Raw genomic sequence first — 27,944 nt, forward strand, 5'->3', positions numbered from 1 at the left:
AACGATACACCGTCTTGAATGATTACTCTTATGTTTCGAGTACGGTATCTCAACATCCGTATATCCAATAAATCTAAAACTTTACCAAATGTATTTTTTTGTAAGTTTTATCATATCTAACGGTCAGATCTGAATTTTGATGGCCCGATTAACCCATATTTTTCAACAATGTAAGATAATAGTTACATCAATGTTATACTAATATTTATAAATACATAAATTTTGCAAATTGTTAACATATATTAATTTCAACTATATCTATGTAAAAATTTGATTATTCGATTTTATTATTTAAAATAATAATAATAATAATAATGATGATAATGATGATGATGGTTGAACAATTCTAATTATTATTTTATTATATATATAATGAGATTAAAAAGTTTAATCAATACTTATGAAATTTTAAAATTCGGGCACCCGGTTCATACGAAATTTAAATATATACAAGACTGTGTCAATTAGATCATATCAGACGGTATGATTTAAATCATATCAGACGGTATGAACATAATTAACTATATCTATGTAAAATTTTATGATTCGATCTCATGATTTAAAGCAATAATAATAATAATAATGATGATGATGATGATTCGAGCTGTCGAGCTTGGCGAGCTCGACTTGAGCTCATCGGCTCGAGTTTGAGCTCGAGCTCGACAGCTCGAGCTCAAGCTCGAGAATACATTGTCGAGCTCGAGCTCGAGCTTGAGCTTGACCTCGGCCAGCTCGTCGAGCTCGAAGATCCTGAGTCGAGCTCGAGCTCGAGCTCGACAAAAATGGTCAAGCTCGACTCGAGCTCGACTCGTTGACAGGCCTAGATTAAACGTACCCTAACGAGCGACTTTTTGTTAGTATCAAATATATTAGAAATTTATCCAAGAAATATCTCATATTTTAACTTTATATCATCATAAAAATATGATACTTTAATATCAGTCTAAAAATAATCATAATTCACAATTTCATATTTTTTTATTATTTTTGTATAAAATATTAATTAATAATGCATTTGAATTTTATTATTATGTATTAGCATCAATTTATATTTCTAACAATTTAAAAATTTTATATACTTGTGTGGGAGTATATATTTGTACCAATATTATGTGTAAGTACTTGGATAATTTTGTGTATTCTTATACGTTTACTAATTATGTTGCTGCTAAACTAATATTAAATATATAATTTTGAATTAAAGTTGTTACTCTGACTCACAATAATTTTGGTGAAAATTCTAAACTTACACTATGTTAAGATAATTTTGATAATATTCAGTTAATATGGCAAATTGATAAAAAAAAAAAATAGATATTAAAGTATAAAAATAATCATAATTTCAATTTGAATGTCAAAATGTAATTAACTTTTTAAATAATTAACCCCATCTTTAACCTTAATCCTCTAAATTATCGTCTGTTCTCCAATTTAGGCTGAAATCAAATACAAAAATTTCATCACACATTTTTCACAAAATATTAACAACTAATTTATTTGAAAAAAAATTCTGTTTTATAGTTTTATTTAGAAAAAAATGCAAGCAACCCCATATGATATTGTAAATGAGTAAAGTATCATCTTATGAAAAAACAAATAGTAATTTACCCTTTTTGCTAAATGAAGCATTTTTTTTTACTTTAAATAGTATATAAAGATAAATTGTTATTTTTTATTATAAAAAATAATTTACTCATTATAATATCACGAGGTAAATTACAATAAACCCGTTTTATTTAAAAAATGGGCCGAAACTCAAAAGGATATAAAGCTTATGCTGAAACCATTGAAAAATATCTCACATTGCTGCAGACATTACCACCTCTCCCTCAAGTCCTAACCAACCCACACTCACTACATAGAAATCGTGAAAGAGGAAAATAATAATAATAATAATAGTAATAATAATAATCCATGATCAAGCAGCAGCCATACGCGCTGCGCTCCTGCCCTCGTTCCCATTCCCACTCTCGCCTCCTTAAAAGACACTCCAAGAATCGCTACTGCACATACTTGTTCAAAAGTGCTTATTTGAAGTCCGTCCTTAAGCTTCAAATCTCTTCCTCTCTCTCTCGCCCTCTGCTGCTACCAATGGCGGTTGGCGGCTGTGCTTTCTCCTCGGACGATGTCGTTGTCAAGTCTCCGACTGACCGGCGTCTCTACAGATTCATTCAGCTTACTAATGGCCTATGCGCTTTGTTAGTTCACGATCCTGAGATTTACTCTGACCAGCCTGCTGGGAACCCAAACCCGGAGGATATGGAAAGTGAGCTTGAGGAGGAAGATGAGGAGGAAGATGGAGAAGAAGAGGATGACGAGGAGGAGGAGGACGAGGAGGAGGAGGAGGAGGACGAGGAGAATGAGGAAGTAAACGAATTGAAAGGCTCGGTTGAGAAGAAGGTCAGATTCTTTAGCACTTGGATGCGCTAGAACTTTATCTGAAAATGTTGAGATTTAGTTGTTGAGTTGTGGAAAGCATGGTTGTTGAGTTATTGAGGATGGTAGTTTTTAGTTTTTGAATTGTTGTTTTGCAGGCGGCTGCAGCGCTTTGTGTAGGCATGGGGAGTTTTTCAGATCCTTATGAAGCGCAGGGCCTGGCACACTTTTTAGGTTTTTCAAGTTTCCCTTGAGTTGCATAGTTTCGTGCACTTGGATAAAGTTTTTTGTTTATACACGCGATTCTAAAGGGAAGGATATGATAAATAAAGAAAGAAATTAGGTACTTCATAATCTTAGGATATGGGGCCATGTATGGTTAAGTGTTGAGGTTTACAACTACAATTTAGCACCCATAAAAAGCGATCCAAGTCGAGGTTGTTAGGAAGCTTTTCTGATATTACTTCAGCTGATTCATCCTATCAAAGGCTCAGGGAATATCCTTGGTGATTTAGACCCCAAAGGTACTTTAATGGTCTTTCTTAAAGCACCACTAGGTTGTTAGTTAACTGGTAACTGACCATGGACTACAGTGTATGAAAATAGTCAAGTTTGTAGTATGATCACAATAGCAACAGTAACTATCTATTTTCCTGTGTATAGTAATCGGTTGATTATGTCAAAAGGAACTGTTTGCTTATTTTACATCTATCCTGATTTTTGGATGGTATTATGTATTAATAACTTGTAACTTTTTCTCTCCCATACAAAGGGATATAAATCTAGCCCTAATTGTCGTCAATGGAAAGCATAAATCCTAATAGGAGACTTTTAGGAGAGAAATTGTGTGTTTGTTTCGTTGCAGAACCAAGTACATCGAGAGCTGAAACTTATGTTTTCCGTCTTGCTCTTGATTGGGGCATAAAAAGCTATAAAAATTGCAAAACTTTATTTCTCAGCCAGTTCGGCGACTGAAACTAGGACAACTCCTCGAAGATGTAAATGGGATGACTAAAGCAGATCATAAGATTTTCTTGTAGATGTAATATGTGGAGTAACACCTCTGATGTTACAACGACGACAAATTTTGAGGATGTAGAAGTACCATTGTCTCTGCTGAGCAGAACTAGAATCATATTTCAAGCATGACGTATTTCACAAATTTTATTGCAGAGCACATGCTTTTCATGGGGAGTACTGATTTCCCAGATGAAAACGAGGTTTGTCTGTTGATTTATTCCCTTTTGCGTGTTTGTTCAAATGTTGGTTGCCAATTTGTAGTTTGTAACCTCCCACACACCTGTTAATATTAAGGGGAAAGGGAACATGCTGAACTTTAAGCGCTCATTTGGATGGATCATTTTTATGTTTTTCAGCAAAAGCATTTAGTTCCAGGTTGTGAGAATGCATTTCTTTGCTGTTATTTTAGGTTTATGCTTTTAGTGCCTAGATACAAGAGTAGTGAGATATTTAGACAACTGTTGTTTTTGCCTTGTGTTCTAAAAACTGGAGGGAGGCATGTTCCTATGGTCCATAGCCCCAGAAAGGTAAAGTCATCTACTCTCCGCCTTGCTCTTCCTAACACCAACTGACCGCTGCTGGTTTCTGTCTCCAACCCTGCCTGACCACAGCCACTGCTAATGCATGCTGATCCGGATCTCCTCCTGCTGCCCTGCTATGTGAAAGCATAGTTGGTGTCACCGTGCCTTTCCACTTTTGCCTCCATTGCCACCCCGTCGTTGTGAAAACCATTAACCACTCAATCATCTATACCCTCCAGTATTGGCCCTCTGTAGTAATGCTCTCCCCCGTGACCTCCTTTTGCCCCCAGCATAGGCCAACTTTTATTCAGCTTTGTGGCTGCTGGCAGGAGTTCAAGGGAGGAGAAGGGATTTCTGAAGGTGGAGGTAGGAGAGAGAAATAGAAGTATAAATTAGCATTAATTGGATATAATATATTTTGGTACCATAATCATGTTGAATAAAATATTTATTGCACTCAATTGTATAGTATATTCTTTTTGAAGTAAAATGTATGATTCAAACTTTTCATACGTATTTTTAAGGTGCGAGTGCGACAACATAGGGTCCAGCTGAACATTGTAATCTGGAAATCGAGCAGAGGGGCTAAAATAATTAGTTTTAAAATTTTTGAAGCGCGGTTGGTGTTATCCTGGAATTTCTTATGTTGAGTACTTGTATCTTGTACAATCAAATGTGATCTAAATCTCCTTTTAAGTGCACAGAAATTTGGCTTCCTGGATTGACCTTTTTCTTTTCTAGTATGATAGTTACTTGTCTAAGCATGGAGGGTCGTCAAATGCATATACAGAAACCGAGCACACCTGCTACCATTTTGAAGTAAAAAGGGAGTTTCTTAAGGGTGCTTTGACAAGGTAATGAAAGGGGTCCTTACAATAAGTAACTTAGTGCGGAGTTATATATTTGAATTCATTAGACAAGCCACAATGTTCTCGTTTGTGTTAGTGGCCATGGTATATTCATTTGAGCTTTTGTCGCTCACATTTTGATTTTAGTGACTTGCATCTAATTTTTGCTATCAGCACCGACAGATTTGCAAGTATCGGAATGAAACTTTTCTTCGCATGGAAATTTCAAAAGCTTCAATGAATCCTTTGCATTCTTTATCTCCTCCACGGTGTTTCTACCCTAGATATATACTTGATGGAAGCCATTGGGATTGGCTTGTATGTATTGCCTTTGTGACATGTCCATTCATTATTCTGATGGCGAGTAATACTTCTTTCACCTATTTAGAAGTTCCAAACTCGTCATGGTTAGCTTTCTGTGAAGGATTGCGCATTGGTTATTCTGAATAACAATCCTTGATAGTTTAACATATAATTTATCGAACTGGCCCAAGACCAACAAAGTTTTACCATCCAAGTATTAGGTTATCAAGTAATAGTAGCTGCAAAAATTGAGTATAGATGAGATCAGAATGTCAAATGTATGATAGCGAACTGATTATGCTATGGGTTTGGGAAGTTGAATTGCTTGTAAGTCTTTGAGATGTTACGTGATTATTAAAGGAAGACTGTGAAGCACTGGTAAGAATAATTGTGGATCTTTCCGTGAACATTGAAGAAGAGAAGCACTGCAAACCTCATCATATGCTATGCTTGATAGAACAGGTGTGGAAAAAAGGATCACATTGATGAACCTTGAGAAGTATGGGTTTATGATGCTTGAGTTTAATAATGCTGTTATTTCTTGTAATCTGCATAAAATTTTTTCCTGTCGTTTCTTGTATGTATCTATTTGATGATGGAAGTAGAAAACAATCAATTATTGAAATATACTTCACGGAATAAAATTAAAAAGCATAGGACCATTTTGACTCTATTTGTTCCTTACAAACTTAGGATTTTTGAGAAAATATTGTGAACATATTTGGGCAGAAATCTTTTGTAGCATTCTTGCAATGTTTCATAAAATATGGGAGAGAAGTATGACACCCAACATTAGTCATAGTTATAAATCTCAAATTGTCTCTTTCTGTTTCTTTCTTTATATGTTCTTTTATGGTGGCAAGATTTTGAATTAAGTGTTATAGAGGTTTTTCTGTTCTGTAAGAGAATATTAGTTGTTTCCCTTTTTCTTTTGAGTTTTTAACATCATTGTTGCACCCTGATCCAACACGAACAACAGCATCTGGAATTCTTTGAATTCTTTTATGTGCTAGAGCAAAGAGAAAATTGATTCTTTTTGCATTGAGTGTGCATGTGTGTGTGTGTATGTTACATCAAATTCAATTCAGGCTTCTGGGATGCCCTAGTTTGCGATTTTGTAGTAATTGAAGCGAAGGTGGGATAGATGAGCAGGACAAAGAAGGTTTTAACCAACTGATAATCTTCAAGGATGTCTAAAACAAAAAATTGTGGAGTTCGAATTCCTATGTTCTAGTGTGGCTGCATGGTCTATTCAGATGAATTTTTGATTGTGTATTCTTTCAGAATATATGAGAACCATGTACGGGCAGATGCAAAATGAAATTGGTTAGTCTATTGATTTTGTCATTACATGTAGTACAATTGATTCTGTTCCTAATTGGCAGTGACCTGCTTCCCACAATAATAGGAAACCGAACTTTTAGTTTTGCAACTGCATGAAGTGGTTTTGTTTCTCTATCTCTACTATCTTTGTGCTGCTTGAATGAGCGACTAAGAGGCTGCTTATTCTTGATCTCTGCCTTTTCAGGTTTGCTCAGTTTTTCAGTTCTCCCTTGGTAAAAGCTGAAGCCATGGAACGGGAGGTGTTAGCTGTGGATTCAGGTTGTCCATTTAATAGTTATGAATACAGATAATGTTTATTCACAATACATTTATTTTTTTTCTCTTCTGCCTCTATAAAGCTTAATGTTCCTTCTAATCATATGATTGGTCACAGAATTTAATCAGGTTTTGCAAAATGATTCATGCCGCCTGCAACAATTGCAGTGCTATACATCAGCGCCAGGTCATCCTTTCAACCGCTTCTTTTGGGGTATGTTGACCAGCTGTTAGTTTGCTTCGAGTTCTTGGGCAAGTTTTGATGCAGTACATATATTAGGTACTATACTTTCCAGTTAATTTTTGTAGGGAATAAAAAGAGCTTGTCTGATGCTATGGAGAAAGGAATTAATCTGAGGGATCGCATTCTGAAATTATACAATGACCATTATTATGGTGGATCAATGAAGCTAGTTGTGATAGGTGGAGGTAAGTCTTTTTCATACTTGTTTCAGGACTAATTGGGATTTGGAGGTCTTTGGTTGATCGAGATTTAGCTAATTCAGTAATGAGTATCTGGATGGTTTTTTTTTGGGAGTTACAGACTTACAGGGTATGGTTTAGGTACAATGTCATTGGAAGAGATTATCCTGACTACTCAACCTTTTAACTGCCATTCTCAACCCTTCTATCCGCAAAATTATGAAAACTGATTATATTTTAGTTTGCTAATTGCTGGCATAAAGTCAGTTTATGAATACACTGAATCCAAAAACTAAACTTTTTAAATTCAACTGATTTAGGTATTTGAAACCTTTTCTTGTTTGTATAACTTGCAAGAGTCTTCTTTTGACCTACAAGGCCAACCTTGAAGCACAATCACCTGGTGATCAAACCCTTTCAATCGCCCTGACAAATTTGATTTCGAGCTGCCTCTTCCTCTGGTTTCATCGTTGATGCTAGCTACATCTGCTCCTTCCCTTTGTATAAATGTGTCCTTACTGCCTCAGTATGTCTTCGATGTCAACTAAATTTACTTTCATTTGTTTGTGCCTTTTCCCCTTTGTCCTTTAACATAAAGAAAATGTGGTGTTCTTTGCTGTTTAAGGTCGAAAGAACCGGGAACATAATGATTGGTTGAATAGTAGACAAGTCCTAGTGAACAGTGTCATCGTATCCCTCAGGTTGGAGCATGTAGTATATTACTATATTTCCTCTTTCCTAGTGAATTGGCACTTTGAATTTTAGTTTGTCTCACAAGGTACATCAGTGCTGAAAGTGTAAGCATATGTATGTTCCAAATTATTGTTTGAAAGTGAATAAAGAAGCTGAAAAAGTCGTGACTCATATATTCTATTAATAAAGTACAGATGGACTTACCACCATGTAGTCTGGCTTTTCTCTGGATTGAACCAGTATAATCAGTTTTTAAGACCTAGAAAATGGAAAGTATAGGGACAATAAGAGTACATCACTATCTTCTTTATTTGACTGTTGAATTTAATTTATGCAGAGACTCTTGAAGTCCTTGAAAGTTGGGTCCTTGAATTATTTAGCAATGTCAAGAAAGGCCTTTTGGTTAAGCCGGAACCAAGGTTAGACATTCCTGTTTGGGAAGCTGGCAAACTTTACTGGTTAGAGGCAGTCAAGGATGTTCATATCCTTGATTTATCCTGGACATTGCCTTCTCTGAGAAAAGATTATTTGAAGAAAGCTGAAGATTATCTCGCTCATCTTCTTGGGCATGGTAAGATGGTCTTTTGCTTTGGTAACTCTTCCACATAATCTATACCTTTATATAATTGAAAAAGGACCCTGTTGGTATTTTCAATTATTTGGTCAGTCAATTTTTTCTAATTATTTTATTAATCTCGATTTTTCTTTCTCTCTGTGTTGCCAACTTCCACATCCCTTTTTCTTCTCTAATTTTTTCAACAATAATTTTCCATATCTTTTAGTATTTTTTATTTGATTAATAATATATATTTTCTAAAATTAATAATTTATTTAAATCTAAATTAATTGTGCACGCACATTTCAGTGTGCCACATATACTAGTTGTTGATTATTGTTTTCAGGAGATAAAGAAAATGTTCAGCTGCAGAAAGTGAGAAATGATGATTATTTTATGTTTGTGCATCCAGTGTTAGGTCTGATTTCCCTTAATTTTCAGGCTATGCCCCCGGAAGGCATGCTTTTACATGTAGCTTAATAGTGACTGAAGCAGCTTGAAATTCTGTTTACATGCTGCAGAATGTCATGTGGTATTGTGAGTGTTGTGCGCTATTGTCAATGTTTTAGTTTTCTATGTTCTCCTGCCTGTTCTATGTCATGTCTTAGGATTGAGGTTGATGATTGGAAACAATTGCGAGCTAAAAATGTTTTTACTTGACATATTTGATGTGCTATCTTTACTTTTCAGATTATGTGTTGTCTTTAGATATTCTGAATAACTTTTTATCAATCATCTTGTGAGTGGGGTTAAGAGCAATCATTTATGATGCGAGTAATTTTGTTCTGCAGTTGTTGGCATAGCTGAAATGTGTGGGGATAAAGAGAATAAAAAGGATGTTATAATCTCTGAAGTTCTACAACAGGATATGTGCTTATGTGGAATAAATGCCTGTCTTGATGCCTGATGTTTTTCTTTGAGGGCATATTGAAATAATTTTATTTAGTTTTCAAAAGTTTTGATGGATGAATAATTTAGCATTTGACTTGGAGGGGATAGAGAAGAGGGATACTCATCTGTTAAATTCAAATTAAAGGGCTTAGGCAAGGAAGCAGTTTAAAGCCATTTATGATGTAGAGCGGGGAAGAGTATGAGGAGATGGAAGCTTACCCAGATAACAAATGATAGGTTGCCCCTAAAGTAGAGTTTCTTACTTGCCTTTTGTGCAATGGATTGAGAAACAAGTGAAGCTCAGATGAGAATGTAGTTTTGCTGCATGCCCTGAAGGATATGGTCAAACCTATTCCTAAAGATGCTGGATCTTCTGGAGTTTGGTTGTCTGGACGAGCTACTTATGATACTGGTGTCTGAAGAAGTCTGTTAGTAGTTAGTACAGATGACATACAAGATGTGAAAGCAGTTGTTGTATGCTTTCACTGACAATAGGTGTCTCTGTATGATCATGTTAGGACTTGTGACTGCCCATAAAAAGCTCAACCTATTCAGCTTAGGTCTTGTGTTTATTAATTTGGTTGCATTACAGTCAGTCTTTACTTTCCTTATCCTGCGAGTTTAACTTAAAATTACATTTCAATATGTGGTATATAAAAACTGTGGAATCAAGACACTATGAAGAACTAATAGATAGTAATGGTAGTGATGGCATGATTTAGGATAACTTCAGGGTTCTTATTTTACCTTATTGATTTTTGCATAGCAAAAGACATTGGCATCAAAGAAATCAAGAAAATAAAGAATTATGGCTGTTTCTGATAGGTTCCTAGAATCTGTATGATTTAATCTGGTCTGGAATAGTATGCTACAGAGGAAGCATTTTTATTTGACAGTTAAGTTGCAGCTATTTAACTTAGAGAGAAACAATATGTAAATGTTCAATGAAGGTTTTACTTGTTGAAAACAAAATTGAAGGTGCAGAACAGACTGGGGGGAAGAGTATAGCTATCTGTGAGACCTTGAGGTCTCAAGGCATTGTTTTGGATCACATCACACTACTAGAAGAAAAATAGAAAATCATGATGAGAATCTTGAAATAAATTTGTCTCTAGCTAATGCACTGGAATAATTAAATATATTTGATATATACTCTTAGAAATCCTTAACCTAGCATATTAACAATCTATAGAGGAAATTAATGATCAGTTTCTCTAGATAACTAGGTCTTCAAATGCTAAGATTCATGAGAAGAGGCTAAACCCCAGGAAAGCCTTTCATATACATCTTCTTGTGAAGACATTCTTTCTTTAGATCTAGAAATTCGCTTTCCACTGGATTATTGAAAGAGTCAGTCACGTAAGGCCCACTATATGGACGAATCAAGGGATACTTGGGCATAGAATATTCCTGTTGGCGCCTGCATAAGTTGAAAATTCCTTCTTTACTTGTGCCTTTTCTTAATCTTTTCAATTGCATGTGTTACTTAATACAGTGCATTTCTGCATGGTTTATAATCTTTCAAGTATGGGCATGTTGTCTACTCAAATTCTTTTTGATTTGTCTTTATCTTCTATTGCTTTAACATTAATCCTCTCAGCAAATGGTATGGTCTTATCTTTTGATGGAATGGAGTACATCAGGTGGAAGAGTTACTTTTTAACTCTTTTATCTTTTCACATCTCTCTTAACATTAAAAAATGATGACCATGTATCATTAATTTGCTTGAGAGTTGAACTTTGCAGTGTAAGCATTTTCTCCGTTTCCCTTGGTTTTGAAGTGTACACAGTGCTTATATATGCTTTTATGGCTGACTCTTAAAGTTCTGACATGTGGGGGCAAATAACATGATTTCAGAGGGCAGAGGAAGTTTGCATTTTTTCCTGAAAGCGAGAGGCTGGGTGACTTCCATATCTGCTGGTGTTGGTGATGAAGGGATGCATCGTTCCTCTATAGCATACATCTTTGGCATGTCTATTCACCTTACAGACTCTGGCTTGGAGAAGGTCATTCTTTGCCTTTTTCTTCTTTTAAACATTGGCAAATAGTTTTTGGTAAAGACAAGATGCATTTGACCTTGCAAAATCCGTGCTCCACAATCAATCTGAATTGCCACAAATTGACAGAGTTTTGATTTCATTCCCTCTTCCTTGATTTAATGACTGGCTTCATCCCTAGATGTCATTTAGGAAAAAAGAAAGAAAGAAAGAAAGCAAGAAACAAAGAGGAAAGATCACTCGTCTTCAATGCAGGAGTAATTCTTTCTTACAAGTACCCTTGTTAAAATGCACAACGCAGTACTTTGTTTTTGCCGTAACAAATTGGGGAGTGATGTAGAAGGCCACATTTTCAACTCCCTCAGCTTCATCCAATTCAAATTAATACATTGAAGTATGAAATGGAGGCTATGTAGCTAACTCTGTATTGGATTATTTCAAGTTAGTAAACTAATAGATGAGTATGAATATTCCAAGATTCGTTTATTAAAACTTATGTGGTGAATGTCCACCGAACATGTATGGGGTTGTGTCTTAAACGTTTGATTTAGCCCATGAGGTGGTTCCTATGTCAAAATTTTGTCCTCTTCTATGATTCTAGGTCTGTTAGTTTATTTGTTCTTCTGGATACAGAACTGTTTCATTATGTTCGCATTTTCCACGAAGCTTGTTTTCATCACTGCTTTAGCCCATCATGTCTTCCAGCCATGATAGCTGCTCATACTCAGTTTTCTTTATGTTAATGATGGTGTAGATCTTTGATATCATTGGATTTGTCTATCAATATCTCAAACTATTGCGTCAAGATTCTCCTCAAGAATGGATATTCAAAGAACTCCAGGATATTGGACATATGGAGTTTAGGTTTGCAGAAGAGCAACCTCAGGATGATTATGCTGCAGAACTTGCGGGTATTTTTTACTTTTAGCTTCTAATGTTTCTATTTGATTTTGGTTTGTGCAATTAAATTTATTGGCCTTTTGTTTTAATTTTTTCATATAGCTCGAATATCTCTTTGATATGGCTTGTTTGGAGATAAGATCAATGACCTTTTCTTATCAATAATTGCACTGTTCAGCTGTTTTGGTTGAGGGTGGCATCTGAGATGATTTGTGACATTTTGACCACAAAAGTCATATCTTTAAGATGTCATCAATTTTATTTTTTTTGGTTCACATGTGATGTCACAGTAAAAATGTCAGAAAAGTTAAATTCTGGGGCCACATGAATCAGGAAGAACAAAATTTAACTTATGTATATCGAGAACGTTATGTTGTGTAGCGTTTGATAATCGAAGTACAATGAAATGCTTTCATAACATCAATGATTATAAAATGCACTTGTAGAAGTATTGTCTAGTCTTTTCGATGAAATTTCTTTTTCTTTATTGGTTTGGGATGACAAAGAATTATTCGTTGACCTGCTTACTACAATTCTTTGCATCATCATTGGTTTGGTTTGTGCCATTTTGAATGAATATTCAATAAATCCTAGTGGCCCACAAAGCGGCGTATTATCTTCACAACTCCTGCCCATGTATTTTATGGTGCTGCTAATTTGCATTATATTCAAAGATAAGATTGCCTGAGATGATCTGTCTAGAAGACTTGTTTCTATCCTGATAAGACCAAAAATCAAGAAAAAACAAAACGAACACTAGAAGCTCCTTTCATGCATGCAGAAAAAATTCTTTGGCATTTATATTAAATTTGGGCATGTTAAATGACTAATCTTATGGTTGCAGAGAATCTGCTTGTTTATCCTCAGGAGCATGTTATATATGGTGACTACGCATACGAAGTCTGGGATGCAGAGATGATAAAACATCTTTTGGGTTTCTTCAGGCCTGAAAACATGAGAGTTGACGTGTTAACCAAGTCTATTAAGAAGGCAAATGGTAATTTTCTATGCATCTTATCTCCATCAATGCTGATTAGTCCTATCCTCATGTGCTTCACATTTCCTACAAATAGTAGCTATCTAGATGATATATTAGAAATCAGGAGGGAATTTCACAACATCATCTTTTATTTATGGTTAAGACATGATATATCCGTGCATCTTTGATGAATACGCTGGACGGAAACCAAATTCTGCAGCTCAAATCTCCAGTGTCTGATGACAGAGGCTTCTTTGGCTAAAAAGCTGTTTGCTCGTTGGTCAAATTGATTTTTTTATGTCAAAATAGAGGTCACCCTTGTTTAGCAATGAAAACTGGCTTCTTCGTTGATCAAATTGCTTTCTTGTCAAAACCTGGATCATTGTGATAAATGGATCTTGCATTAAAAAATGTGAACGAGATATGTTGAGCATGGTCTAATAGAGAATTATTCCGTATCATTTTCTTCAAAAATATGTCTCGACTTCTCTCAGAAAATGATATAGGAGTGAACAGATCAATATAGATTAAGCTTAGACACTAGCATCAGAAGTGATTAGAAGACTAGGGAGACTTCTGCAAGCAAATTGGTTTCTAGAGCTGGTTTTGCCCTTCACCAGCTTTGTCAATCTCTATGTAGTTGATAGTCAGTTCAGTTGATTGTCCTAGGAATCAAACTATTGTGGTTGCTGGTGTGAGCACCAGGTTCAGTTCCTCCACAAATGAAGATTGAATCATCTGCCTTTACCTCCTGCTGTTGTTTTTGGTTCACACAATGTAGTTAACATTGCTGTCACTTATCCTAATTATTTCTTGAAACTTATACTTTTCATCCCCGTATTATACTTTCGTCAAGTATAGGATTAACTCTTATTTTATTAAGGTCACTTAACTAGTCATCCTCCTACATCCTTTGCATTTTTCAGATATCAAGCATGAGCCCTGGTTTGGATCACGGTATGTTGAGGAAGATATTCCATCTTCGCTGATGGACCTCTGGAAGGATCCTCCGGAAATTGATTCCTCTTTACATCTGCCCTCAAAGAATGATTTCATTCCACGTGATTTTTCCATATGCGCGGACAAGGCATCTTGCCAGTTTGCAGATGCATCATCTCCAAGATGTGTACTTGATGAACCTTATATGAAGTTGTGGTACAAGCTTGATAAGACTTTTAAACTTCCTCGTGCTAACACATATTTCCGCATTACACTAAAAGGAGGATACAGTAATATAAGGAATGCTTTGTTGACTGAATTATTTATATTGCTCCTGAAAGATGAGCTCAATGAGATTATTTATCAGGTCCTTTCTTGTGCTCTTGTGTTGTTTCTTGTGATTCTACCCAGCATTTTGTGTGCTGGGCTGGCCAAAGTACATTTATATATTTATTCATTAAAAGACCTTATTCCTTTGAATGCAGGCCAGTGTTGCAAAATTAGAGAGTTCTGTTTCTCTATATGGGGATAAGTTAGAGCTGAAGTTATATGGTTTCAACGATAAGCTTTCAGTTCTCTTGTCTAAAGTTTTGGCAATAGCCAAGTCCTTTTCACCAAAGGATGATCGTTTCAGGGTATGCAGTATTGTTCTCTTCTTAAAGATAGATGAATCAAGAAAAAAGAAAAAAAACAATAACTCTATCGTTATCTTGGAATTTAAAACAGAAGATAAAAGAAAGGTTGTGAGGATAAAACTGAAGAGTTACTTTAATTGAAAAGAAGCATAATCATAGATTGCTGTTTTTGTTGCAAGGAATGGATGGTTTTGGTTGTGATTAGTTTTATTTTTCATTTCTCATTCTTCTTTATAAAACCGCCAAAAAAATGGATTTTGTTCTCTTCCCTCCTACATGTTCTCCCCTGTTTATGTTCATGATAATTGTGCCATGTCATATGAGTTGTAGTTTCTAAGATAGTAGATATACTTGCACTTTTACGTATCTTTGATACACAGACTATACGAATGATGTGCAAAATCAGCCTCCAATTCAATTGAATTCGGTTCTAGTTAGCATGTGAATGATTTGGCTATTTTTTCGAAGAATGAAAATATAAGCATTTGCAACAAGACTATGATTTTAGGCTATAACTTTTTTATATTCCTTTTAAAATGACTTTCAACACAATTCATTCTTTTTTATTTTCCTGCACTCATGGTCAGTTTTTTGACAGGTTGTTAAAGAAGATATGGAGAGAACTCTGAGGAATACCAACATGAAGCCGCTAAATCATTCTTCCTATTTAAGACTGCAAGTTTTGTGTCAAAGTTTCTGGGATGTGGAGGAAAAGTTATGCTTGTTGAGTGATTTGTCTCTTGCAGATTTAAGGGCTTTCATACCTGATCTTCTTTCTCAGGTTGGTCATCAGTTATGGTCTTTCATGCTCTCATGTTCCCGTCTGAGCGTATAGCTTTATTTAAGTCTTTACTACATTGTTTGCAGCTTTTATCTTGTTTAGTTGCATGGATATGCATAATGCTTTCTTGAGATTTGTAGATTGAGAGAAGATCTTAAAAGTTGAATGTTGGAAATGTTTTGAAGCAGATGTAACCCAATTGTGATTTGAAAGTATCCTGAAAGAGTTGACTTTTGACAAAGTTATTTAGCAAAAAGGGTTAGAAGTCCATAATTACCGACTGCATGTCTCATCTTTTTCACATTACAAAACCTTCTTCTACTTTTTGCATTTTAAATGTTTTTGGTAATAGGACATTAATATCTGAACAAACTTTAATATTTTACCACCTGATCAAATGGAATGGGCCACTATGCAAACATTATAAACTTGAAGGTAGGTTTGGTTCAGAAGAAGGATGGATATAATCAATATTTAGTATACCTCTCAGCAGAACCTTTTGTGGTTAACCGTAGCTTGGTGATCTTGAAGAAAGATGACAGCTTGTGGATGAAGAGATATTTAGTTTCATTAACTTTAATATTGTTAACACCCAGGAATTCCAGTCAACTATCCTTATTGGTTGAATCTACTATGCTTGCAATATCTTCCGTACAAGTTGGAAAGATGAAATGGATGCATAAAAGTTAGTTGTGAAACTGAGATAAGTTCATCAAATTAGAAATGGAGGGAATAGTAGATCATTTACATCATATCCACAAGAAATAAGGAGCTAAGTTTAAATGAAGCAGATCCACCATCAACTATTAATATTAATAGTCTTCTATCATTCACATGCAAATCTTAACTAGGCCTATATGCTTCTTGGAATAAATGTCAAATTCATAACGTCTTTGTCTGATTATTTGACAACAATCTCTTAATAGCGATTTCAGGGTTAATAAATGATGCAAAAGTTGGGATTTATGATATGTTTTGCAACTATTTATAGAAACACTAAGATAATTTATGGAGTTTGGTTTTATACAATTTATGTTTGGTCAAGAAGTTGAAAGGACTTGTCCAATTACAGGCAGAAGAGTGGGTGCTATATAACATGAAACATGTGAGCGATATGAATAACAATTGTTGATCTTGTGATCTCCATAATGAATTTATCATAAAGCAAACAGCATATGGAGAGTGCATACATCCTATAATTCGTGAACAGTCAATCATTCTGGCAGGATAAAGATAATTTCATGAAGTTAAAAATGAATGCACAAAAAAACATGCCTGGAAGTTAGGGTGATCCATGTAGCTTTGTGAGATATTGTAACTGTATAACCTGGTAGGTTACACCCACATTAATGAAGCGTGAGTGATCACATGCAAGTTTTTATTCCTTGTAATTTAATTTTCGGAAAGGAAAAAGATCAGATAAAAATTAAAATTGATTTTTCTCTCGCTGTATATCTGACATCAATTATAAGTATAAAAGATTGAAAAATAAGGAACATTTTTCCTAGGCTTTCCATCTGGATGCTTTTTCAGGGGTGCTGTCTTTCGTGCACGATGTGCATCATATTTGATCTTGCAATCAACCTACTTTTTCCCTCACTTTCCTCAATAATATTCATTTATAATGTTGACCATGCCAGGTAGAGTTCTGCATGTAAGCTAAATCAATTTCCTTTGATCTATCCCCTGTATCTGTAAACAATTATCTGGGGTTAGAGTTGACTCGAATTGATTGAGAGTTGGAAAAGTTGATCTTGAGGTAATTTCTCATTTTTAACTTCACAATTGAGGTCAGTTGTGAAGTCTGAGAAAAGATATTTAAATATAACAAGGCTTATAAGCATCCTAGAAGGGGAATAAGGCCTTTAATTATGGACAGATAGTCCAAAACATTTCAAATATGCTTTGTTACTCAATAAATACCATATTACATGGGCCCTTATTTTACAACTCAAGTACCTTGCTGGATTCTCTGTTAAGGAAAATGTGAATTTTTTTATCTATTATTTCAGCACTTTGGGTCTGGGGCTGCATGGAGTAAGTGCATGAAATTGACAAATTCTATGATTTTCTCAAATCCTCCTAGAAGTTATGATTTAGGTAAATGGCCTGCCCATGCTTGAGACATTCCAACCCTAGGGAGCCATGGAAGCAAATGGAGAAAAAACCTGTATCGTAATTCCCAAAGCGTGTAGAAAAGTAGGAATACTGATGAGTCAAACCCTACATTAATTACCAAACAACTATGATTGAGGAATATTCCCAATTAAGAATTATGTAGCATTCTTAGTAGACTGTCCACAGGATTGTTTTTCGATTTATTTTTTCCCCATTGTTGACACTCAGTTTCATCTGCCTTTATGCAGTTGTATATTGAGGGCCTTTGCCATGGGAATTTACTGGAAGAGGAAGCTCTTCAGATATCACAAATATTCAGAAGTAATTTCCCTGTGCAGTCACTTCCGCATGAGTTGAGACATAAGGAGTCTGTGATGTGTCTTCCTTCATGTGCTGACCTTGTCAGAGATGTCAGAGTAAAAAATAAACTAGAACCTAACTCAGTGGTAGAGGTAACAGAACAACCACTTTGGTGAACTTGCACATCTTGTTACTAGCAATTCAAGTCTGCTTATGCTTTCTGTTTCCTGGGTCTTCTTTCGCAGCTTTATTTTCAGATTGAACCAGAAGTAGGAACAACATTGACTAAATTAAAAGCATTAACTGACCTTTTTGATGAAATAGTCGAAGAACCACTTTTCAATCAACTCAGGTATGCGAAAGTTTGATTGAATGATTAGGAGTGTTACAAAGTTGAGATAACGTACTCTAATCACTCTCCACGCCGCCCATGCCACACAGGAACACGTTGTCCATGCACTCACACGGACCTGCATGCCTGTACACTCAGCTGTCTGAGGTTAAATAATTTGTTATCATATCTTGTTAATGCAGGACAAAAGAACAGCTTGGTTATGTTGTTGACTGTAGCCCACGCGTAACATACCGGATATTAGGATTTTGTTTCCGTGTTCAATCTTCTGAATACAATCCTGTCTACTTGCAAGAGAGGATTGAAAACTTCATAAATGGCTTAGAAGAGATGTTGGTAAGTACATAATTATACGTTTAAGGCTGATGAGCTTTATGGTTTCTATGCTTGTGGTTGACTGATTTGGAGTTTTGTTAGCTTCTTTGTGTGGTCACTGCTGCATGCTCTAGGCATTATTGATCCGAACCTTGGTTGTAGTTTAAGGGATGTTTTGAAGTGAAATGATTACCAGATATATGCATAGGATGCAAGAAAGCTGATTGCTGCTGAGTCTACTGCATGGAATCTGTTGGTTTCTTTAGCCAAGTACACACGTAGATTGAATCAGTGTGGTTATCCACTTTTAAATTACAAACGTATTGTAACAATATTTTTCTTGTAAAAATGTTTTATGATGATCATCTTCTGTACCCACCCATGCCATGTTGCTTGTCAATAGAAAACAATAACTAGGAATATAGACAAATTTAATTAGTACTTAAGTGAGGTGTTTCTTTCTGTTACTCTGCTTGTACACCGGGTGTTATCCTTAATTCTTGAGACTACAACAGGAATCCAATTTGTGTGGCCCTGACCTATATTACTTCTTCCCCCCAACCTTGACTTTCAATTTATGGGTCAAACATGGATCATATTTTATGTTTTCTGTTTCTTTACTATTCATGGCTGTCTGAATGTCCCTTCAAACAAAATAAGATTGCTTATTGATATCTATTTTGCTAACTGCTATCATGTCCCAAGCTTTTTTTTCCTTACTGAAACTCTATTGATATTGCAGAATGGACTTGACAATGAATCCTTCGAGAATTATAGAAATGGTTTGATGGGGAAGCTTCTCGAGAAAGATCCATCTCTTTCATATGAAACGAACCGTTTTTGGGGTCAAATAGTTGATAAAAGGTAATGCACTGCTTTCCAGTTATATTGTACAAGAATTGCAGTATTTCAGTGAATCACAAGGTAATGGAAATGGTTGAATCTAATACTTGAATTGTGAACCTTAAATAATTGCAAGCCATCCAAACCTTTGTAAGAATATTCACATATTATTTAATGGTCTAGTTTAGTGTACCGTGAATGTGAAATTGATCATTTGAGCTTTGAGGGTATTTGCATCATTTGAGCGTGTCAGAGTTTTAAATAAGTGAAGAGAGAAACACAAGACGAACATTTAAGTGGTTCTGTCATATGATCTAAGAGAGAAACACAAGACAAACATTTACGTGGTTCGGTCGTATGACCTACGTCCACGACACAAATGCCCAAGGGGCTAAATCATATTATTATCTTTTAGTTAAATAATATAAGCTCCACCTATTTATATAGGTGAATTACATATGTGTATAACATAAAAATAAGGAAGTATCTCCAAAATCAAATCATATAGATATCACAAGAATGACTAAGATTTTATTGTGATTCTCTTGTGATTTTACAATTATTTGGAGAATCAATTCATCATTCTCAACACTCCCCCTCAAGTTGGACATGGAGATCTTGATTGTAATGTTCAACTTGGACAACAGAAGTCAAAAGTTTTCTTTCAGTGTGACGCTGTGTGACGTTTGGGAGGTCCCGGAGGTCAAGCGTCGTCATGCCATGCACACACATCCACAGTAGTAAATAGAATCAAATCACACAACTAGTCTTAGGTGCAAAACACCAAAAGAAAGACACTTAGCCAATCAGAAGCAAGGTCAATTAGAAAAAGAGACCGACATACAATTTAGGTGTAGAACACCATCAGTAGTGAAAGGGAGTAAGCCCATCAGAAGTAGAAAGGTCAGTTAGAGATGAGACCGACACACAAACAGTTTAGGTATCAAAAACTCGACATGGTATCAAAGCTAGACAAACAGTTTTAGGTGCAAAACACCAGTAGAGAGGCACTTAACCAATCAGAAGTAAGGTCGATCAGAAAAGGAGACCGACACAGACAATTTAGGTGTAGAACACCATCAGTAGCGGAAGGGGCTTAGCCCATCAGAAGTAGAAAGGTCAGTTAGAGAATGAGACCGATAAACAGTGTAGGTGGAGAACATCTGCAGTAAAGGCTTGGTGGAGCCAGTGTTGCCTACGTAGCACAAGCAGTACAACAGTTAGGGTTCCAGGCGGCGGCGGCACGCTAGGGTTTCAGCAGGCTTTTTTTTTTTTTTTTTTAACCTGCTCTGATGTCAGAGTTTTAGATAAGTGAAGAGTGAAACACAAGACGAACATTTATGTGGTTCGGTCATATGACATGCGTCCACATCATGTCAGAGTTTTAGATAAGTGAAGAGAGGAACACAAGACGAACATTTACGTGGTCTGGTCATATGACCTACGTCCACAAGACAAATGCTCAAAGGGCTAAATCATATTATTCTTAGTTATAAATGATATAACTTCACACAAAATAGAGAAAATATCTCCAAAATCAAATCATAAAGATATCACAAGATTCACTTAGATTTTGTTGTGATTCTCTTGTGATTTTACAGTTATTTGATAAATCAATTCATGAGTCTCAACAGAGTGTTTCTGGTTCCTTGAATTAAAATAAGATACTTCCTTGAGTCTGAAGCACACTTCAAACGAGGTGGTGCTTGAGGGATGCATAAAGTGAAGCAGTGTTCAGAGCTCCAATCCCCTACTTCCCCACTTTTCTATATGGTGTCAAAGATTCCTGAACCTCGAATCAAACTTAAATTGGAGCTTTACTAGTAGGTAAATTAGCTTTACTGCTCAATCAATATCCAATGACTTTGTGTTTCAGGTATATGTTTGACTTGTCCGAGAAAGAAGCTGAGGAACTCAAAGGTGTTCAAAAGGGAGATATTATTAACTGGTACCGTACTTATTTAAGGCAACCTTCTCCTAAGTGTCGGAGGCTTGCAGTCCGCGTGTGGGGTTGCAACACGGACTTGAAAGATGCAGATGAACAAGTGGCATCTAGGCAGGTCATTAAAGACCTTGCAGGTTTCAAGGAGTCGTCTGATTTTTATCCGAGCTTTTGTTGAGAGAGAGATATTATTGGACATGGCATCGGCTTAAAAATAGGTATAATTTATTTTCAAAAGCCAGAGTATTAGCGACTACAATGTACCACAATTTTTGAAAATCCATTGGTACTAATATTTGGGGTAATGGTTGGAGATCAATAAAGAAAAGACGATTTTCTTGTAGTTATTCTTGATAGATTTCTCTCTCCCAGGGAATGTAAGGCAGTTGCCTAAAGTAGTTCTTGGAAGTGTGGATCATGAATTAGATGTCATCATTGTTAGAGGATGAACTTCCTTTCCATGTTCAAGCTTCTTCAGCTTAATGAAATACTGCTAATAGAAATGAAAAATATTATCCACAAGTATTTAGTGTGTCTAAACGAGATGAATTGTTTCAGCTGGTCAAAGGGGAATTTTTGAATTCGCTGTATGCTACAGGTAATGTATGCACTTATTTTGTTACTATTCAAAGTGGGTTTTCTGGCCAAGGAATATATTTAATGATACTACAAATGAAATGACATAATTATGTATAATCTAGTGATCCGTAATATCATTTGATTAATATTGAAGCGCCTGTCTCCGGGCGTTGGCAAATAATTTCCACGTCCTTGGGAGATTTGCTAAAATTAAGTTGGATGCGAGTGTTTAAAGTAGTTGCTTTTGCATCTCATCTGTTCAAATTTAGCATTTCTGTAGCCAAAGTCAAAATTGATACGATATGTGCTTTCTTCCAACTTGTAGATTACCATAAAATATTCAAAATCATTTGAGCTTTTACCACAAAATTTAGCTACGTACTTTGGTCATTCCAAACTCTGAAGCATAAATGAACTTATCCAAAATTACTTGAAAAGGAAAATTCCATCCAAACATTCTTAAACCCCGCAGCGGGTAGTGTAGCTAAGTATGTAGATGGTTTAGATGAATGAATGTGAAATTATGGAAATTGGGAGTGACTCACTTTCCCTCATTTAATATGTGCATCTGATATTGTAGTTCTGCTCCTTGGGCAGCAAACACACAACATTAATGCTAGGGGTGGTGTTCTCATACAAGGATAAGGCCAGTCTCTCTGCCTCTGCCACACTCATAAAAGTCCGGGTCCCTCAGTTGCAAACACAGCCCTGGAAATCTCTTTTACTTGCCAAAAATTGTGGTCATCTTTCAACACAGTGGCATTGGCATCTCCTTTGAAAGCCACACACGACACAACACAACACAACACATAATTGAATTTGAGGCCCTTCTCTTTTCAGTGCCTCAAAATTCCTCCTTACGTACTTCACTCATCATTTCCACCATTATGATGATAATCATGTTCTCAGATTTGCAGCTTCCAGAACCTGATTCCTATGTACTGACACTCTTTGGAATTAGATTTGGTTACATAAATATTTCTTACTTTTTACAATTTTTTTTTTTTTAATGTCCGGGTTAGAAATGTTACTCGTAAATTTGGTTTTTTAATAGAGAGTGTACTTGTAAATACAACTATAATATCAATGAATTTACTTATATATAAAGATATGGTGTGTGTTTATAATCAGATATGTTGTTAAAAGAATGTAAATATAATCTAATGTAAATTGTATTATTGGGATTAGGCATTGTTGCTCTTGAGGCTACAATGTAAATCTTAAAAATACGTGTTCTTTGAAGTAACATGTCATTTTATTTTTGAACAATTTTGACTGATTTATATGCAAATATTTACATCTTTGGTAATAAATAAACAAAAATATCTTATAAATTCTTGAGAATGTGTATTTGCGCACACCAAATATTTATTTAAAAATAAAATTTGATATCGTATAAAATAAAATAAAATAATCTTAAAAAGTATAAAATTGATCATATGGATCATCATTCTAACCAAATAAAATGGTAGGTATTGTTTGGCAATGTGACTTGACAGTACATTATAGTCAATAAATGCAGACCAATTAGTATTTGTTTTGCATCATCTCGACGACATGAAATGTATGTCTTTTCGCAACAGAAAAATGTGTTTATGTCGTATAAATGTTGCTTGTAAGACTTTTTTCTTAACAACTTTTGATTATTGAACTCTTCGCAAACGACAAATTGAGAGGGAAAAATTTTTAGTTCGAACCTAACTTGGTTAAATTTGAACTAATTATATGACAAGTACAATACACTTATAGTATGATTAATGTATAATTAAAAAAAAAAAAGTAAAACATAACAAGTATGATACGCTTATTATGTATTAATTTGATTTGATGAAATCAAATCCGAACAAAAAATTGTCGAAAGGGCTGAGGCAGCATGAAATCCGGAAAGCCATGTGATACAAACACCTCATGGGTCCAAATCAAATCTTATCGTACATATAACACAAAGTGCAATATTTTTTGTTACAGTAAAACATGCAATGAAATGATTATGAAATGAAGAGAAAGACATATTCTGCCTCCATCGACCATACATCAATTGGTTTCATGGCAACCACACTTGTAATATAAATTAATGTTTTTAAGACCGCATGAATTCGTAGAAAAGTATCACACATGTGTTGTAAATAAGGAGTATGAACGATTTATGAGCTCCAAGTCCTTATTTTTTTAGGAAGACGTCTATAACACAAAATGTTAAAAATCATATAAAGTTAGAACGAATAATATGTCGCATAACGGAGTATTGAACGAATAAAATGTCACATCAAATACATGATCTCAGAAAAAGGGCTGTAAGCTTATATGGGACACCTCAGTTAATGGCGCCAATGATCTTGTCTTCAATTGTTGTTTTTGTTGATTTTGATGTCCATTTTGTGTTTTGTCTCTAAATCTCATAAGTTATGTGCGTCTAAATTAACACCGACAGAGCTTTTAAGTGAAAATGCACGAATATAAGGGAGACGAGACCAAGGGCTTGTTTGTTTTAGCCGTAAAAAATAATGTATAAAAAAATAAATATATAAGAAAAAATTTCAAATTAAATTAGGGAGCATAAATAAAGAGGAAATAAAGTAAGAGGTATATGAAATTCTTTTCGGAGCCCAATTTTATGTCTACCAAAAATTGGATATCGAAGTAAATTCTTCATTTCTAAATCTAAACTATGTTTTGTTAAAATATTTTTCTCAAATTGAATTATTTGAAATCCATATGCAAAATCATTCCCTCAAATTCAAATATATTAATTCAAATGCGGCCTAGAAGAAGAAGGTTCAAACATTAATGCATTCATATATGAGATTTGATTCAGATTAATTTTTCTATTTAAGTATATGCGTTTTGCATTTTGATCCTTCTGAAAATGCAATTGGCCATTGAGTCCACTAGTTATTTAATTTCTGCCCATCGAGGACACTTGTTTAAAAATTCGAAATTCACCTAATATCACACAAGCACATGACGCAACAGCTTAAATCCGTTGGAATCAGTATATATGTATGTATGTTTTTAAATCATCATGTGACATACACGTGATTTTTTGAAAGATTTGAAATTTCTAATAATAAATATTCTTAGTTCGCAAAAATAGAAAAAACCCGAAGGGATTAAATTGTTGAATTCACTTTTAGAATAATTAAAATACTAAAATTCTATAATTACATGACTAAAATTATAATAAAACATAGTTAATTGAGTTGTAAGTAAAGTTGGAAGCATGCCTAGTGAATCATTAATGTGAAAAATTCTTGGCATGTGGATGGAATGTATTTTTTCTTTGTTTTTGGATAGAGATGGAATTTATTTAAGTAGGGCATAATTTGTGACCTAACTTCCAACAAAAATTAGTCTTACCATCTGCAATGTCTGTGGCTATAAATCTGCACATTTAATCTCTTTTTAATATCTTAGAAATTTTAATAGGAATTGGGATTCCAAGAGAAGTCTCTTTATATTCAAATTTTATTGAAATATGGGTATTTATCTAATTTTATATGAATTTATTATGTTACGTTTTATATGAGTTTATTTATAATTTATTATTATTTTTTTAATATTGATTGACCTAGTGTATTGCTTAATTTATATTAAAGTATGATAATTATTTTTAGTCCATTAACTTGATCCTCGTTTAATTTTAGTCCACTAATTATGATAGTTATTACATTTTATACACTTTGTTGTAAAAATGCTTCAATTAGGTCCTCCATATTTTGCTTTTTTGACCAGAAACTAGCATGTGCACTGCACATGTTGCAAATTTTGACGTATTTTATTCCATGTGGCACTAAAGAAAGTCTTGACACATGAAGTGGATATTTTTTAATCTTTTCTGTGCCACAGAAGCACATACATAAAAAAGAAAATGTCAAATTACATAGATGCAACCTTTGAATTTATATTTTATACTAGCTTTTGCGGCACGCCGTCTCTACATGCACATAATAAATAACCTTACACATAGACACACACATGGTTTGGATTGACGGATACCTAAGCAATTAAATGATGAATCAACAATTTCCGTCCATTTTATCAAAAAAATGGCTCTAAAATCCTAATTTGGATGAAATTGAAGCACTTTTTCAACATAGTGTATAACATGCGAAAATCATCATAATTGGCAAAATTGCAAATTTAGTCCTATATGTATGGAAAGTTGGCAAAATTGATCGCATAACTATGGGACTGGTAATTTTAGTTCTTTATGTTTTAAACTTGTAGCAATTTTGGTCCTGCCGGCCAAAAGTGACTGAAAATTAATTAATCATATTAGGGCTTAGGGTTCCGGCGATAAATAGACCTCACCTACACATTCATATCGATATGGATGCTAATGTGGCAAACAAAGAAGAAACATGAGAAATGAATTGATGAGGAGGCCATGACATGGACGGTGCCGTTGATGAAAATTGATCGGAGGGATGTGTGCACCGTGAGGAGGCAAACACAGAGGTAGTGGTCAGTCGACAAGATGATCGTTGACGGCAGAGATACAGACAAAAACATAGTGGTGGTGGCAAAAAAAAAATGGCAAAAAAAAAATGGAGAGAACCGGTCGGATAGTGGACAAAAATGGACGGACTTGGGTGCAATTGACTCGTCAAAGGATGGAGAGTCGAATGGTAGTGGTCTCGGATAATGGGTAGGTCGGACAATGGTGTATCAAGAAGAGAAAGAAAATAGATCTAAGTTTTAGAGGAAGAGTTTAATCCACGATTTAGAGTGCATTTGAACTCCTATTGGAGACAGGCTATAGGACTGGAATCAACGTCGGAAGGTGAGTTCGGTGATGGAGCGCATGGCCGGAGACTCGCTAGAAAAAAATTTCGGCGTCCGGCAATGAGGTGGTTGGTCGTGGTGGGTGGGTGGTGGTTAACTTTCTTTGCCACGTCAGCATCAACGTATGATGCTGATTGTATAAGTGATATCCATTTGAAAGCCGAAACTCTAAACCCAATTTAATTTGTTAAATTCTGGCCACTTTTGGTCGAAAGGCCCAAAATTACTACAAATTTATAACATAAATGGACCAATTTTGCCACTCTTCCAATACATACAAAACTAATTTTATAATTTTGTCTATCATAATTAGTAGACTAAAATTGAACGAAAATCAAGTTGATGAACTAACAATTTTGTTTCCCTTAAAGTATTAATATAATCATTAATTCTCAAAATAGAAAAAAAAAAGAAAAAGAAAAGGCAAGCCTCTTCATACAAACAATATATATTCAAATATACATAAAATCCTACATTACTGATATTATGTGGTTGTATTGAGGTTGCACATCTTGAATAGTTTTCAACTGATGACTATGAATTTGATTGTGATAATAGAGGCAATTGCCATATATATATATATATATTATTCTAAAAAAATATTTTTTTTATCTGTTAACTATACCCAATATTTTAATCCTCTAAGTATATCTATTTTTAATTAGTCATTCAATTTATAAAAAAATATTAAAATTTAGTTCGACGGTGGTCCGCTTTTTGCGTTTTGGGGGCAAAACATGATATGGCCGTCATGTTGAATATTTTTTTCGGAGATTTTCAATTCTATGTGGCTGAACTACGACTTGAAAGTTATGTTAGACATTTTCAAAGAAAGAATGTTGTTGTTTTCCTCAAAAACCCACTTATTAACCAACAAAACTTCTTTCTCTCCCATCTTCTCTCCATTCTTCCTCACACTTGGCCGCGAGGATCAAGTATAACAACAACATATAGCATCATAGATTTTTGCTTTTCTTCTTCCCCCTATGTCTTTCTTTGAAGTGACTTCTAGTAGGAAAATCCTATAATTGCAAGAGAATTCTTCTTCTTCCGGAGAATAATCTTCTCAATATTACCACAATACTTATCAAATTTTTGTTTCATTTTTTGTGCCACATTTACTAAATAATCATCAATACTCATATACACTCTTTCAACGATTTATCAACATCACTTGTTTCATCAAAAAAAGTGTTAGATGTCACATACAATGACCCAGAGACTCGACTGGTTAGCTCATAAACGTAT

At 34.8% G+C, this 27,944-nt stretch overlaps 1 protein-coding gene across 4 annotated transcripts; it reads left to right on the forward strand.

The window, feature by feature from the left end:
- The first annotated feature begins 1,884 nt into the window (after nt 1-1,884).
- Nucleotides 1,885-21,857, forward strand: LOC105163864 (Insulinase (Peptidase family M16) family protein). 4 transcript variants are annotated; one of them, XM_011082361.3, is made up of 19 exons: nt 1,892-2,400; nt 2,535-2,610; nt 3,550-3,596; nt 4,659-4,771; nt 6,597-6,670; nt 6,786-6,881; nt 6,977-7,096; nt 8,121-8,354; nt 11,089-11,237; nt 11,983-12,139; nt 12,973-13,125; nt 14,034-14,413; nt 14,532-14,681; nt 15,280-15,462; nt 17,829-18,032; nt 18,126-18,232; nt 18,415-18,568; nt 19,290-19,411; nt 21,267-21,857. In XM_011082361.3, the coding sequence occupies exons 1-19, from the start codon at nt 1,915-1,917 to the stop codon at nt 21,508-21,510; spliced, it is 3,249 nt and encodes a 1,082-aa protein (XP_011080663.1). In that variant the 5' UTR covers nt 1,892-1,914; the 3' UTR covers nt 21,511-21,857. The 4 variants fall into 4 exon arrangements, 3 of the variants coding, with proteins under 3 accessions (XP_088737357.1, XP_011080663.1, XP_011080664.1); XM_011082362.3 differs by having other exon boundaries at nt 2,383-2,400; nt 4,667-4,771; XM_088881231.1 differs by lacking the exons at nt 19,290-19,411; nt 21,267-21,857 and having other exon boundaries at nt 1,885-2,400; nt 18,322-18,459.
- Nucleotides 21,858-27,944: the final 6,087 nt, after the last annotated feature.

Source organism: Sesamum indicum, linkage group LG6 (assembly GCF_026168435.1).
Source record: "Sesamum indicum cultivar Baizhima isolate 11 linkage group LG6, ASM2616843v1, whole genome shotgun sequence".
Classification (NCBI taxonomy): Eukaryota; Viridiplantae; Streptophyta; class Magnoliopsida; order Lamiales; family Pedaliaceae; genus Sesamum; species Sesamum indicum.

Bases quoted from the DNA above. Each gene is read 5' to 3' on its own strand.
- LOC105163864 (XM_011082361.3), top strand. From the start codon at position 1,915: ATGATCAAGCAGCAGCCATACGCGCTGCGCTCCTGCCCTCGTTCCCAT. The intron at 3,597-4,658 runs GTTTGTCTGTTG...TTTCTTTTCTAG, and splicing joins ATTTCCCAGATGAAAACGAG to TATGATAGTTACTTGTCTAA. The intron at 19,412-21,266 runs GTAATGCACTGC...TTTGTGTTTCAG, and splicing joins GGTCAAATAGTTGATAAAAG to GTATATGTTTGACTTGTCCG.